Source organism: Dryobates pubescens, chromosome 36 (genome assembly GCF_014839835.1).
Source record: "Dryobates pubescens isolate bDryPub1 chromosome 36, bDryPub1.pri, whole genome shotgun sequence".
Classification (NCBI taxonomy): domain Eukaryota; kingdom Metazoa; phylum Chordata; class Aves; order Piciformes; family Picidae; genus Dryobates; species Dryobates pubescens.
In genome coordinates this window covers 3,500,405-3,514,009 of record NC_071647.1, presented here as the reverse complement: position 1 = coordinate 3,514,009, position 13,605 = coordinate 3,500,405, and the positions used below count along the sequence as shown (strand labels likewise).

Sequence of the window (13,605 nt, the reverse complement as noted above, 5' to 3'; positions counted from 1 at the left end):
TAAAACACAAAAGAGCTAAACATTGCCACGCTGAAAGTTGAGTAACAAAAGAAAGGAGCAAACTCCTCCTACGAAGGGGAAGGTTCAGTGCATTCAGCAGCTGGTGACACCTGGCCAGAGCTATGAAATGGCCTGACCATGGCTACAAGCATCACATGTGTCCTTATCTAAGGTTGCAGTCTCTAGGGTTGAAAGGGGAACATCATGGTATTGTGTCAGGGTTGAAGAGTACATCTGGGGTTGCAGCAAACAGGATGTCAGCTTGCTTTGATTTGTTCAAACAAAACCTCCTCAACTGGCAGCCCAGAAGGCAAATCATATCCTGGGCTGCATCAGGAGGAGTGTGGCTAGCAGGTCAAGAGAAATGATTTTGTCCCTTTACTCTGCTCAGACCTCACCTCAAATACTGCACCCAGTTCTGGTGTCCCCAGGGCACAGAGCTGTTGGAGTGAGTCCAGAGCAGGCCACAAGGGTGGTCCAAGGGCTGGAGCAGCTCTGCTGTGAGGATAGGCTGAGGGAGTTGGGGGTGTTCAGCCTAGAAAGGACTCTGGGAGGATCTTAGAGCTGCCTTCTAGTACCTGAGGGGATCTCACAGGAAGGCTGCAGAGGGACTTTTCATGAGGGTGTCTAGAGATAGGACAGGGGGAATGGTTTTGAGCTGAGGGAGAGCAGGTTTAAACTGGGTCTTAGGAAGAAGTTCTTCAGTACAAGGGTGGTGAGATTCTGGAATGGGTTGCCTAGAAAGGTTGTGGATGCCCTTTCCCTGGAGGTGTCCAAGGCCAGGTTGGATGAAGCCTTGAGCAGCCAAGTCTGGTTGAGAGGTGTCCCTGCCCATGGCCAGGGGGTTGGAGTAGATGATCTCTAAGGTTTTTTCTAAGCTGTTCTGTGATTCTTCCTGCTCTGAGCTGATAAATGAATTTCAGGTGAAATGGCAGAGGAATTCAGGTGCTGAGGATCTCTCTGGTAGTGTCTGTTTTGCCTGAACAAGAGAAGGGTCTCAGATATCCCATCTTTCTGATGAGACTGTGGAGATCATCACTTGCACCCAGTTGTTGTCTCAGTGTCATGGAGCTCAAGGCTGCCTTGTCAAATATGTTTCCATCAATGAAAAAAAAGACACAGTGAGGGTCATGAAAGCAGCCTGGAGTAGAGGAGGCAAGAGGAGAGAGCAGTGTTTCAGTAATACAAGAGTCTTGTTGAAGTGGATTTGGCTTCAGATTGTGCAAGGACAACAGCTGAAGAATTTGGATACACCTTGTTTTTACTGTCAATAGAGCTCTGGCTTCTTTGGCCATAAAGAGGTTCAAATGTAGCTGCTGCAGGAGTTCAAAGTTGCTCTTCTATTTTATCATCTTTTTTTTAGGTTAATTACCTTTTTGTGTGAAGGTTTACCCAGAACCAAAGGGGTTGGAAGGGACCTCTGGAGATTGAGTCCAAATCCCTTGCCAAAGCAGGATCACCTAGGACAGGTCATACAGGAATGCATCCAGATGGATCTTGAGAGGCTAGCAGAGAAGGAGACTCCACAGCCCCTCAGGACAGCCTGCTCCAGGGCTCGTTCCAAAGAAGTTTCTCCTCCTCTTGAGATGAAACTTCCTGAGTTCTGTTTTGTAACAGTTGCCCCTTGTCCTAGCACAGGACACCACTGAAGAGAGCCTGGCCTCCCCTTCTTGCCCCCAACCCTTTGTAAACATTGATCAGATCCCCTCTGAGGCTTCTCTTCTCCAGGCTAAAACAGCCCCAGGTCTCTGAGCCCTCCCTCACCACACAGCTGTTCCAGCTCCTTCATCATCCTCATAACTCTTTCCAGCACTTCCCTGTCTTTCTTGAACTGGAGAGCCCAGAACTGGACATATCACAGCCCAGTGTACCCTTCAAGGAAGATGCATTGCTTTGTCAGGTCAAAGCAAAAGAAGGAGCAGGCAGGCAGAACTCCCTGTGTGCTGGAGGTGCTCTGCAGCTGGGTGCCTGGACAGGCACTGTGATTCCAGCACGCGTAGCTCTGCTCGGTGGGAGCCTGGGGAGGTGCAGAGGAAACCAACCACCCAGGCAGCCTCTGTGCAGGGTTGCTTGTCCTGTGTTTTCTGGCTTAAAAATAGCAGATGGTTGTGCCTTGGATTTTGTGTTGGTCTTGAAGAATGTGGACAGTTAATTGCAGGCACTGGATGCCCACCAAGGGCAGAAGGGGGTTTGGTTCTTTTCACCAAAGTGCCTTTTTTGGGGGGGCTTTAGGAGATAGGTTGTGGCATGGTGCTGGTTCCTCCCCCAAGCAAAGTCTTTTCACCTCACTGCTTGTGTGGGTGGCAGAAGCTCCCTGTTTGGAAAGGAGCAAACAGGATTTTCTCTCTGTGTCTCTTAGATGGCAGAAGAGGGAAATGAAAGAGCTCCTGCGGGAGCTTTGTGCAGTGGCAGAGTGGTTGAAATAGTGACCACAATTCCTTGAAGATGAGGTTGTTTTGCACATCATCTCTGCAGCCCCAAGTTCAACTTGTTCCCAAACCATCTTCCAGATGGGTTCACAACGTTCCCTTTGTGCTTTTGGCCTGCCCTGTGTGCAGCCTGGCTGCGGGGAGGGCCCTGCTCAGCTGCTGAGTCAAGAGAGACGTGTGATGGGAAGGGTGGGACTGGAGTTAGGAGGAGCCTCTGGCTGGAAGGATTTGCAGCTCTGGCAGGGGTTTCCTGTGTCTGCAGTGCTTTGTTGGGCTTAGGGCACCACAAGAGTGCTGCTGTTCCTCTCAGGGGCTGGTCAGGACACTCAAGTCTCTTTCTGATGTCTTCCTCACCGCTTAGAAGCTTCTGACTTACAGGACTGAGGCATCTGAGCTCTGTATCTGTCTCTGAGACCCGTGCAATTGACTTCTCATTAGTACCCCAATTAGCAATAAAAATGGGAGTAAAGAAGCAGCAAACTTGCTCATAAATATTAGAAGGTCCTTTTTCCTTTGTTTTGGAGAATGCTGGTGAAAAACAATCACTGTGTGACCTTGGAGTCATTCAGATATGCTGCTCCTTTCCTGTTCCTGAAAGGGAGTTGGAATTTTGATCTTCCCCTTCTAATTCCTCTCTATTATTCAGAAGTGTATAAATAATGGAGGTTTAGAACTCTCAGAAGTAGGGCAGAAAGCACAAGCCCTCAGCAGGAAGATGCTGTCCAACCTTCAGGGTCTGTAGGTCCGCTGAGCCTGGCTCATGGGCTGGGAGCTGGGAGAGGACAATTGGTGTCCATGGTCACAGTATCACAGTTGAGCAGTACAGCTTCTCAGCAAGGGCATGGAAACCAAAGCTGTGACTGTTGGGGGGAAGGCTGTGTTAAGCCTCCCTTTCAAAGTCACCAGTAAAGGTACCTGGAACTAACTGCTGCTCCTTCCCAAGGCATGGAACAGCTCCTTTCCTCCTCTACCCTTCAGCTGAAGGCAGCAGTCCTTGATGGCAGTTTCTGTTCCTGATGGCCCTGCTTCCCCACCTCATTCTCTTGTTGAGCAGATGAGAAGCCCAAGTGCTTTCTGGAGTGTCAAAGGGAAGCAGTTGCTTTGGGTCCAATCTTGCTTTCAGTCCCTGTTTCTCCTTTTCACATGTCCACTGTCTCCTGCACCTGACAGCTGGAGATGCCCAAGCTCTGGGCTGAGGGATGTTTCTAGAAGCTGTGGTGAAATGTGCTTGGTTGCTTTCAGAGAGGGATCTTTCAAGAGTAGATTAAAGCAGAGCAGTATGGAGACCTTCTGGTGGCCTTTCACTGCTTAAAGATGCTGATCAGAAAGCTGGGGACAGACTTTTGAGCAGGGCCTGATGTGACAGGACAAGGGGTGATGGTTTGAACTTAAGGAGATTCAGACTGGAGAGAAGGAAGACATTTTCTACAGTGAGGGTAGTGAGACCCTGGCCCAGGTTGCCCAGAGATGGGAGATGCCCCATGGCTGGGACCACTCCAGTGAGGTCTGAGCAACCTGCTCTGGTTGCAGATGTCCCTGCTGACTGCAGGGGGTTTGGACTGGAGGCCCTTTTTAAAGGTCCCTTCCACCTCAAACCATTTATGATTCTGTGGCTGGAGTTTAGGCTTCCAGCTTCAGTCATCCACTGAACATCTTTCTAGAATGTCAGAAACCTCTAGAAGGTCATCATCATGCTTATTCTAGAACATGGCTACTTCCTCAGTGCTGGTCAGAGGCCACCTCCAGTGGCATGTTATTTATGAGCCATTCATAAAGTACCCCCAGGCTGTGCTCCCAGTGTCAGCCTGGAGAGCCCCCAGTCTTGCCTGGAAGATGGAGTCAGGGCTTAAGAGCAGCCTGAAGAGTGACTTCTGTGGCCATGTGGTCAGATTTCACTTTGTGGACTTCTGAGGGGGGCTTAGCAGCTCTCTCCCCTCTCCAGACAAGGTGTCCAGGCTCCTTTGCAGCCTCCCTTTCTTGTGCCACATCGTGCAAGCCCCAGAATTGTTTGCAGATGACCGATCTGCCCCTTCTTAATCTTGAGCAGCCCCTTGCGTGATCAAACACGAACTTGTCCTTGCTTGTCTTTTGTCCTGGGCAATATTCACGGCCTGTAGGTCCTACCAGCTCTAACCTTGCCCATTTGAGCCTGTTTTGGTACAATACAGCTCAGAACATCCAGACTTGGAATGATTTTATGTGACTTGGTGTGGTTCAGGGAGAGACAGCAGCCTCGAGAGCGAGCTTCACGTGGAGTAAAACATATAAACAGGACAACATATGTTGAGCCTGATAAACCAGTTCTCTGCCACTGTGCTTTGTCCCACTAGGTTTTATAGCAGGGGTTTGTTTATCTGTTTTTCTTTCCTTATTGAATTTTGTGGATATCACTTCTCTGGGAAAGAAAAAAAAAGCCCTGCTCAGACGACCAAGTTTGACTGCAGCCTTCTGGCACCCGCTCAAAATTATTTGCTTGGCTGTGTTAGTGAGTTCCACTTTGTACTATGAAAGCAGTGGCTTCCTGCTCTGTGCTCCAGCAAAACGCTCTCTGGTTTTCCTGGCATGCAGCTCGCTGAAGCTCCTGGTGTGTGTGGGAGGAGGGGAAGGGCTGGGAAGCTCTGGGAAGCACTGGGAAGCAGGACGGCAGCAGCGTTTCTGCAGCTCTGCCCGAGAGGGAGCTAACTGTCTGCTATCAATGGGCTGAAAGGCATGTGATTTGGCTTCAGCCACTGTTCCTTCCCCCTCCAAGTTCAGCTTAGATGTCAGGAAAATCCAGGCAGCAGGGGACTGGGCTTGGCATCGCGTCTGAGCAATGTGGTGGGAACACCGGGCCGGCAGCGCAGCGGCTGCGGCTTCTGGGGGGCGGTGGCTGTGCAGCTTCCCTGCTGAGGCCGAAGGACCCACAGTTAATTCCTGTTCCCTTCCCTCTCTTCCAGGGGCTGATAGTTCTTGGTGAAGCCTCACCCCCTGATCCTGCAGTAGATGATGCCTCCCGTCCCGTTAGTGCTGAAGTTAAGCTGGAGCCTGGGGCTGACCGGCTGGTAAGTGCCAGCAGCAGAAGTGGCTGGGTCCAGGAGCTTCACCTTGGGGAATTTTGGGGTAGGGAAGGTTCATCCTCTAAGCTGACGTGGAGAGAGATGCTCAAACCACGTGTCTGGCATGGGAATGACCTCCTGCAGAAGCAGCTCTCTGTGGGACTTCACGTGGGAACCGCTGCTCTCTTAGTCTCTGCAGCTCACCTCGCCTCCCAGATTATTGTGGGGGTTAACAAACGTTGGGATTTAAACACCTTTCAGAGCAGCCTTCCTCAGGGTACCTTTTGAAATATGCATTAGCATTTTGTGAAGCTTAAAAATCCTAACTAATCCTTTCCCTCCAGCTAAAAGAGCACCTCAAACTGAGAGCAGCACAATTAGCAAAGGCTTCTAAAGATGCAGCTATTAATATCTGCCTGAGTGTTACCCCCTTGGAAAGGGAACTAATGATTTCAGGGAGATGCACTGGAAACGATGCAGAGTGCCAGGTATTTATTATTTAATGCAGAAATGTAGGCCACAGACTAAAGGCTTCAGCCTGCCTGTGATTACTTTTGATCCTCTGGGACACGTGGACGTTTGAAAATGGAGGATTTGGAAGTTGTGCTGTAGTACTAAGAGAAGGGTGCTCCCTGCGTGGTTCCAGCTCCTGCAGCATTCCTGCTTTCCCATCCTGAGGCTGTTTCCAGGGAGAAATGGAACTTGAGCCCAGTGGGAAAACTTGAGATTCACAGAGCAGCAGTCATAGAAGAATCATCACAGTGTCACCAAGGTTGGAAGAGACCTCAAAGATCATCGAGTCCAAGCTGTCACCACAGACCTCATGACTAGACCATGGCACCAAGTGCCACGTCCAATCCCCTCTTGAACACCTCCAGGGATGGGGACTCCACCACCTCCCTGGGCAGCACATTCCAATGATGAATGACTCTCTCAGTGAAGAACTTTCTCCTCACCTCCAGCCTAAACTTCCCCTGGCACAGCTTGAGACTGTGTCCTCTTGTTCTGGTGCTGGTTGCTAGAGAGAAGAGACCAACCCCTTCCTGGCTAGAACCACCTTTCAGGTAGTTGTAGAGAGCAATGAGGTCACCCTTGAGCCTCCTCTTCTCCAGGCTAAACAACCCCAGCTCGCTCAGCCTCTCTTCCCAGGGCTGTGCTCAAGGCCTCTCCCCAGCCTCGTTGCCCTTCTCTGGACACGTTCAAGTGTCTCGATGTCCTTCTTAAACTGAGGGGCCCAGAACTGGACACAGGACTCAAGGTGTGGCCTAACCAATGCAGAGTACAGGGGCACAATGACTTCCCTGCTCCTGCTGGTCACACTCTTCCTGCTGCAGGCCAGGATGCCATTGGCCTTCTTGGCCACCTGGGTACACTGCTGGCTCATGTTTAGGCAGCTATCAATCAGCACCCCCAGGTCCCTCTCTGTTTGGGAGCTCTCCAGCCACTCCAACCCCAGCCTGTAGCTCTGCATGGGGTTGTTGTGGCCAAAGTGCAGCACCCAGCACTTGGACTTGTTGAATGCCATCTTGTTGGACTGTGCCCATCTGTCGAGGTCCCTCTGCAGAGCCCTTCTACCCTCCAACTGACCAACATCTGCTCCCAACTTGGTTGGAAAAGACCTCTAAGATCAAGTCCAACCTTCTACCCAACACTTCATGATCCTTAGGCTGTGTCCCAGAGTGCCACATCAGTTTGGTTTTTGAACATCTCCAGGGGTGGTGACTCCACCTCCCTGGGCAGCCTGTTCCACTGCCTGACTGCTCTTGCAGCAAAGAAATTCTTCCTAATACCCAATTTGAACTTGCCCTGGTGCAGCTTGGGGCCATTACCTCTTGTGCTGCTGTTAGTTAGCTGGGAGAAGAGGCTAACACTGCCTTCATTCCAGCCTCCTTTCAGGTAGCTGTAGAGAGCAGAGAGGTCTCCTCTCAGCTTCCTTTTTATCCAGGCTAAGCAATCCCAACTTCCTCAGCCTCTTCTCATGAGACCTGCTCTCCAAACCCCTCACCAGCTTGGTTGCCCTTCTCTGTACTCTCTCCAGCACCTCAACGCCTGTGTGATGCTGTGGTGCCCAAAACTGGACACAGCACTTGAGGTGTGGCCTCCCCAGTGCCCAGCACAGGGGCATGCCCCCTCCCCTGCTGGCTGCACCATTGCTGATCCAGGCAAGGATGCTGTTTGCCTTCCTGGCTCCCCTGGTCAAAGCCGTTGATGCAGATAAAAACCGTAGCTAGGAAGCGAGCGTAAAACGGTACTCGGAGCTGTTTGGTCAGGGGCAAGGCTTGGGCAGAGTTTTCCTGCTGCTGAATGATTGGAGGAAATGCAGGGAAAGTTTTTATTAAGAGCAGACCACGAAGGGGTCGTTAGGAGTGATTGGAATAAACCAGCTCCTCGCTTGGCACCGGCGCTCGGATGCGTGCTTGGAATGGGAGCCTGGTGAGGAGCTCAGCTGAGCCGGTACGACCCACCTGCCGTCGTTGATGGTGCTTCAGATGAAAACAGAGCCTTGCTGGAGGAGCAGCAACAGGAGGCTGGAGAGCCAGGGTGACACAGGGGCTGCCACAGAGCCTGATTGACTCACAGGCATTACGCAGTGTCTGGTTTGGAGCAGCGGTGGCTGGCTGTCGGTGTCCCCCTCCTCCCCCTTCTCATGCTTTAACCCAAAAGCACTTGGAGAAGAACCAAACCAGCACGGAGATAAGGTGCTCCTGCCCTGATGGATTGGCTCTTCCTGGGGAGCTGATCTGGAGATGGCAGACTGATAAGGCAGATAAATGATCAAATTGAACAGTCAGAGGAAGAATATTTTCTTCTTTGTCTGTTTCAATCAGGGTGTTTATCTGACAGGAGTATTTTCAGCCTGAGAGTGTGAGGATGGAAGGACTCTGTCCTGCCTGACTCTATCCCTAGGTATTGAAGACACCTCCTACATCTTGCAAAACCACAGAATCGTTTGGGTTGGAGAAGACCTTTAAGATTGAGTCCAAATCTCTGCCAAGTCTGGTGCTAAACCAAACCATGTCCTCAGCACCACCTCTGCATGGCTTTTAAACACCTCCAGGGGTGGGGATTCAAGCACCTCACACTGTCCCATTCTCAGATTGTCTCAGACATCCTCTGTGGATGTACAGAACAGGACACATCTGTGGGTTTCTGATGTATGGAAAAGATGCTGCTTGACTGGTTCTGCTCTCTGGTTTTGCTGCTCACAGCCATCTCCCTCTTGCTATGTTTCCTCACTTCCTGCATTGTTCCCTTTCTCATCCTTTTCACTGGGGTATGAGCTCTTCCAACAGAGACCTTTATTACTGCAGTGCTCACACCATGGAGGTCTGATCTCACTTGCACCTCTTGGAGGCAACAGTGCCACAAATAATAGGCACTAAGAGCAATGTTCTGGGTGTAAAGCAGGCTGCAGGTTCCTGCTCAGTAGCTTCTTGTGGCTACTTCTGTGCTTGCTATCTGGGACCAGGGTGACACCTCCTGAAAGGGACTTTCTATTCCCCTTCCACATGTGGCTGCTGGTGGACACACATCACCCCACGCTGCCAGCTTTTCTACAGCAGTGGTGGAGGTGTCACCACCAGAAAGGCTGCCTCCAGGCACCCAGCTTCTACACCCTGCAGCTGGAGGGTTAGTGATTAATTAGATTTCTGGTAAGGGTGGGGTGTTGAGTCAGAGCCTTGATCTGCTCTGAGCCAGAGATTAGCCCAGAGCCCATTCCTGTTGCGTTAGGACACTTAACTGGAAGGATATCTCTTGGTTGGCCTCTCCTGGAGAGGTGCTTATCATTTTGACACTCTTTGGGCTGCTTAGAATTAGGCCTTTTTCTTTTCTGCCCTTCCCCCACACACACCTCCAAACTGGCAGATTAGGAGACAGGTCTGCAATGTGAAGTAAGGAATCCATCCTGTCTCATCCCCAGCTCCTCTTTGGATCTCCACTCATGGATACCTCCTTTGGCCAGGGTGAATGCAGGATACAGGTCCTTGGGCATCAGCTCAGTGTGTGGGATGTGGCTGATAATCCCTCGGAAGGAGGAGGGAGGGGCTCAGTGAAGGTCTGGGAATGTCTTCTGGGAACTGGAAGCTCAGAATGTGAACAAATATTTTTGCCTGAAGATGGGAAGAACATGAAGGCCTGAGGAGATCACTCAGCTGCTGATAGTGGTTCATTGCTTGTAGGGCTGGTCTAGCAAGGGGGTGCCCTGAAAATGCTCATAGGAAATGAGAAATGGTTGTGCTGGGATGTCCTGGGAGGGCTTTCCCCTGCACTTGGGACCTGCATCAAGTAATAGGTGAAGGCCTGAACCTGTCTGGGTTCGTTTGGAGGTTTGGGGAATACAGGGGGCATTCCTGCTCTTGGGTCATAACTTCCTGCCAGCACACAGCTTCTTTACTGCCATAAGAGCCCCTGGAAGTCTGCAGGCTTCTGGTTTCATCTGCAGCAAGTGGATGTGCTAAAGATGAATCTTTGATGCCCCTGAGAGTCCAAGGGATCCTAAAGACCTGGTCTTCCAGACCCCTGGTGATCCAAAAATAAAGAGAAGAGCTCAGTCTGGAACACTGGTGTGACCCTGGTGTGATGAACACTCCTGGATCCCAGCCTGGAGGAAGGCATGGCTCTGGGAGCAAGAGCTCTGCCTCTGCTTGCAGTCCTGCCTGTTACCCCCTTTTGGTGTCAGAGCCTTGTTAGGGTACACCCATCTCCAGCCTGATAAGGTGAGCCTGGGCTGGTTCTGATAAATACACTCTGGATTGATGCTTTCAGCTCATCTGCAGGAAGCAGAGGAGTCCTCTCTACTCCTATCTTGAACCACTGAGCCAGAGACAGCTCTTGGAGAAGAGGTTCCTCTTTTAAGACCCTTTCTGGAGAAGAAAACAAATGCCCTGTTTCAAAAGAGCCTATGAGTCATGTGTGCCTGCCCTCCTGAACCGAGGCTGCCTCCAGTGGAGGTGTCATGTGAAGGCTCAGCCTTGCCAAGACTCTGCAAGCCAGAAGGGGAAGAGCTGAGCTCCTGCACTGACCTCACCTCGCCAGGGTGCTGCCTGGTGCTTGCGTAAGGCCTCTGGTGATCCGATCTCATCCCTGCCTCCCTGCGCTCAGCCCCGCGCTGGGGATGAGCCCATCAGGCTGATCCTGCCTCTGCTCCCCCCTGGGGCAGACCTCCTCTGTAGCAGAACCCAGCACAAGTTCCTCAAACAGGCAACAGGCAGAAGCTGTCTGTTGTTAGAAATTGCTCATCCCCGGCTGAGTCAGGTCTCTGCTCCTCTGGAAACCGTTAGCCCAGCACCACCACAGCCTGCTCTTAGTTCCTGGAGTTGGGGGAACCATTGCAGGGCAGAAAGGCTGAGGGGCCTGGGGCTTTTTAGCCTGGAGAGGAGAAGACTGAGGAGGGATCTTCTCAATAGTTAAAGGGGGGATGTCAGGAGGATGGGGCCAGGTTTTTTTCAGGGGTGCCCGATGACAGGACAAGAGGCAATGGGCTTGAACTGGAGCATAGGAGCTTCTGTACCTTGAGGGTGGTGGAGCCCTGGAGCACATGCTGCCCAGAGAGGTGGTGGAGTCTCCATCTCTGGAGTCATTCAAAACCCACCTGGATGCTGTCCTGCTCCACCTGCTCTGGGTGACCCTGCTCTGGCAGGGCTGTTGGACTGGCTGATCTCCAGAGGTCCCCTCCAACCTCTACCATTCTGTGATTTTAATCAGTGTAACATCAGTTGATGCTTTTGAGATGGAGATGAGCAGAATTGGCCACCCAGCCCTGTAGATAAGTCATTGTCTTTTTTATTGGTACTTGAACTACACCACCACCACCCTTGGGTGCACAAAGGGGGAAACCCAGCTAGAGAGCCCTTGGCAGCGAGCGTAGGAAGTGCTGCACACAGGAAAAGATGAAGTTTAACCCTGAGGGGGTGGAGGAGGAGCATGTCTGAAAACAAAATGAAGTGCTCCAAAGATGAGACTGGGGGAGATGAGCACCCAGAGTGTGAACACACTGGACCCTGTTGGAATGAAGGAAATGCTACAGGCAGGAAGTGTAAATCCTTGGAAGCTGTGGTGACAGTTTCCCCCCAGTGAGGTCACTGTGCTGCAGCCACACAGAATCATGGAAGCTTGAGGAAGGCAGATTTAGACTGGAGATGAGGAAGAAATTCTTCACAGTGAGGGTGGGGAGACTCTGGAACAGGTTATTCAGGGAAGTTGTGGATCCCTCCTTCCTGGAGGTGTTCATGGCAAGGCTGGATGAGGCCTTGAGTAACCTGGGCTGGTGGGAGGTGTCCCTGCCCATGGCAGGGGGGTTGGAACTCAATGATCTTTAAGGTCCCTTCCAACTTAAACCATTCCGTGAATCAAGTCCGGCTGTCAACCCATCACTGATCCAGCAGCCAGTGACTTGTGCTCACTGCAGAGCAAGGGGGAGGTTGTGCTTCATACCTGAGGCAGAGGGGGTTTGGGTAGCTCTTGGTCTTTACTATCCTCTGCCAAAAAGGTGTTTCCAGTTTTGTTGTTATCAAGCAGTTCTAGCTTTAGAGAACCTCTCTGCCTGTATCCAAACCCCACAGCTTACACATTGAAAATGCTTTTCCAAGTGCTGTTGGCACCATGTTTGCACAGGCATGGAGCTGAAATGCAGATTCAGCTTTGCAAGTCTCTTCTCTCCCTCTCCTCCCCTGTTCCCCCAAAGCGCTCACACAAGGGCTCGTGGCCTGGTGGCTTTAGAACACAGCATCAAGCTTCAGAAGCCACCTGTGAGCTTTGCAGGTGGTTATGAACTTGTGTTGCAGTTTGAGCTGGGTGCCCCATGATGTGTTCACTTCCTGTGTCCAGAAGTCCAGCCCATAGGGGTGGACACAGGAAATTGTGTGTATTTCCTACCAGGATTCTTTGCACCACTATAAGATCCAGCGCGGGGTCTGGCACTTTCTCTTTTCTTCCTCCTCCGCCAGCCGGTAACTGGGGGAGATGTCTGCTGGCTTTGGGCCTGGCTAGGCCCAAGGCCACGGGGGGATGGGCAGTCTCAGGCCTGGCCAGCTGAGACTAGCCCAGCAGAGGGAGGGGGAAGAAGGAGCCCTGGGGGTCTTGGGTGTACCCTCAGGTGGGAATGGGATGCCTCTGGGTTTGCTTTGGGATCTTTCTTTGTCACTGTGCCTTGCTTGTCTGTAAACGTTCACTGCTTTCTATTTAAACTTCCATCACTTTTGTGATGTCTGAATGTTTCATTCCTGCCCGTGCTGGGGAGAGGGGGCTGCCTCAACCCAGCACATTCTTGGTAGCAGAGGATGGTTGTTGTGGGGAGGGGGTCTGCCTCTAACCTACCACAACTTGTTTGCACTATTGAGACAAAATGCTGGAATCTCCTTAAAGATCTCAGCCTTGGTGGTTGCCTGAGTGGGGGGATTGAAGTCCTTTGGTGCTGGCATTGAAAGCTCTGTCATGTACCCATCCTCCTGCCAGAGCTGCTCCTCAAGAAGCCCTTAACATCCCTGCTCACACAGTGATTTCTGACCCTTTGTTTTGAAGTCCTGTGTCGAAACCTATAGCTGCAGTGCAGAATCCTCAGCTAGGAGCTGGGAATAAGAAAGTTTGGGCTGTTTAAGAAGCTCTTTAAAAATTACTAACTAATTTATCATCTTTCTCATCCTTTTTTAGAGTGTTTCTGGATCCCAGCCACTAGATAACTTGGGTATTTCTACTCCTGAATCCCATCCCACCAAGCCCTGTGGAGCACCAAGACCTGTCAATGGAGTTATTAACACGTAAGCTGCTCGCATGTGATGGGAGGAGGTTGAGTGTTTTCCTCGTGGTTGGTAGCAGTACAAATGGTCTCTTTTTGAGCAAAGCACACTGGCAGGTCATGCTTGGAAATGTTTTGGAGGAGACTGGCTTGCCTGAGGTTCTCTGCTGCATTGTTTTTCCTGGAAATGGTATCAACTGGAGCTGTGTTTATAGGAACAAGCCCTGCAGGCAGCCATGCAGCAAGCATGCTCCAAGCTGTTCCTTTAGGAGTGGTTTTAATTCACTTGCAAATGGTCTGATCCAAAGGTACCAGGGGCCTGCTTGCAGTTACTTTGCAGAAGTATCTCCAACCAGCAGCCCACTTTTCTGGAGATACTGAGGGACCCAAATCAGTTTGGGGAGTA

At 51.3% G+C, this 13,605-nt stretch overlaps 1 protein-coding gene across 1 annotated transcript in view; it reads left to right on the top strand.

The window, feature by feature from the left end:
- KANSL1 (KAT8 regulatory NSL complex subunit 1) overlaps positions 1–13,605 on the top strand; it is a 117,211-nt gene that overhangs the window by 83,332 nt on the left and 20,274 nt on the right. Inside the window, exons 4-5 of the mRNA XM_054176614.1 lie at positions 5,366–5,470; positions 13,115–13,221. Of these exons, the coding sequence (XP_054032589.1) occupies positions 5,366–5,470; positions 13,115–13,221 (212 nt within the window). The remainder of the gene's footprint in view (positions 1–5,365; positions 5,471–13,114; positions 13,222–13,605) is intronic.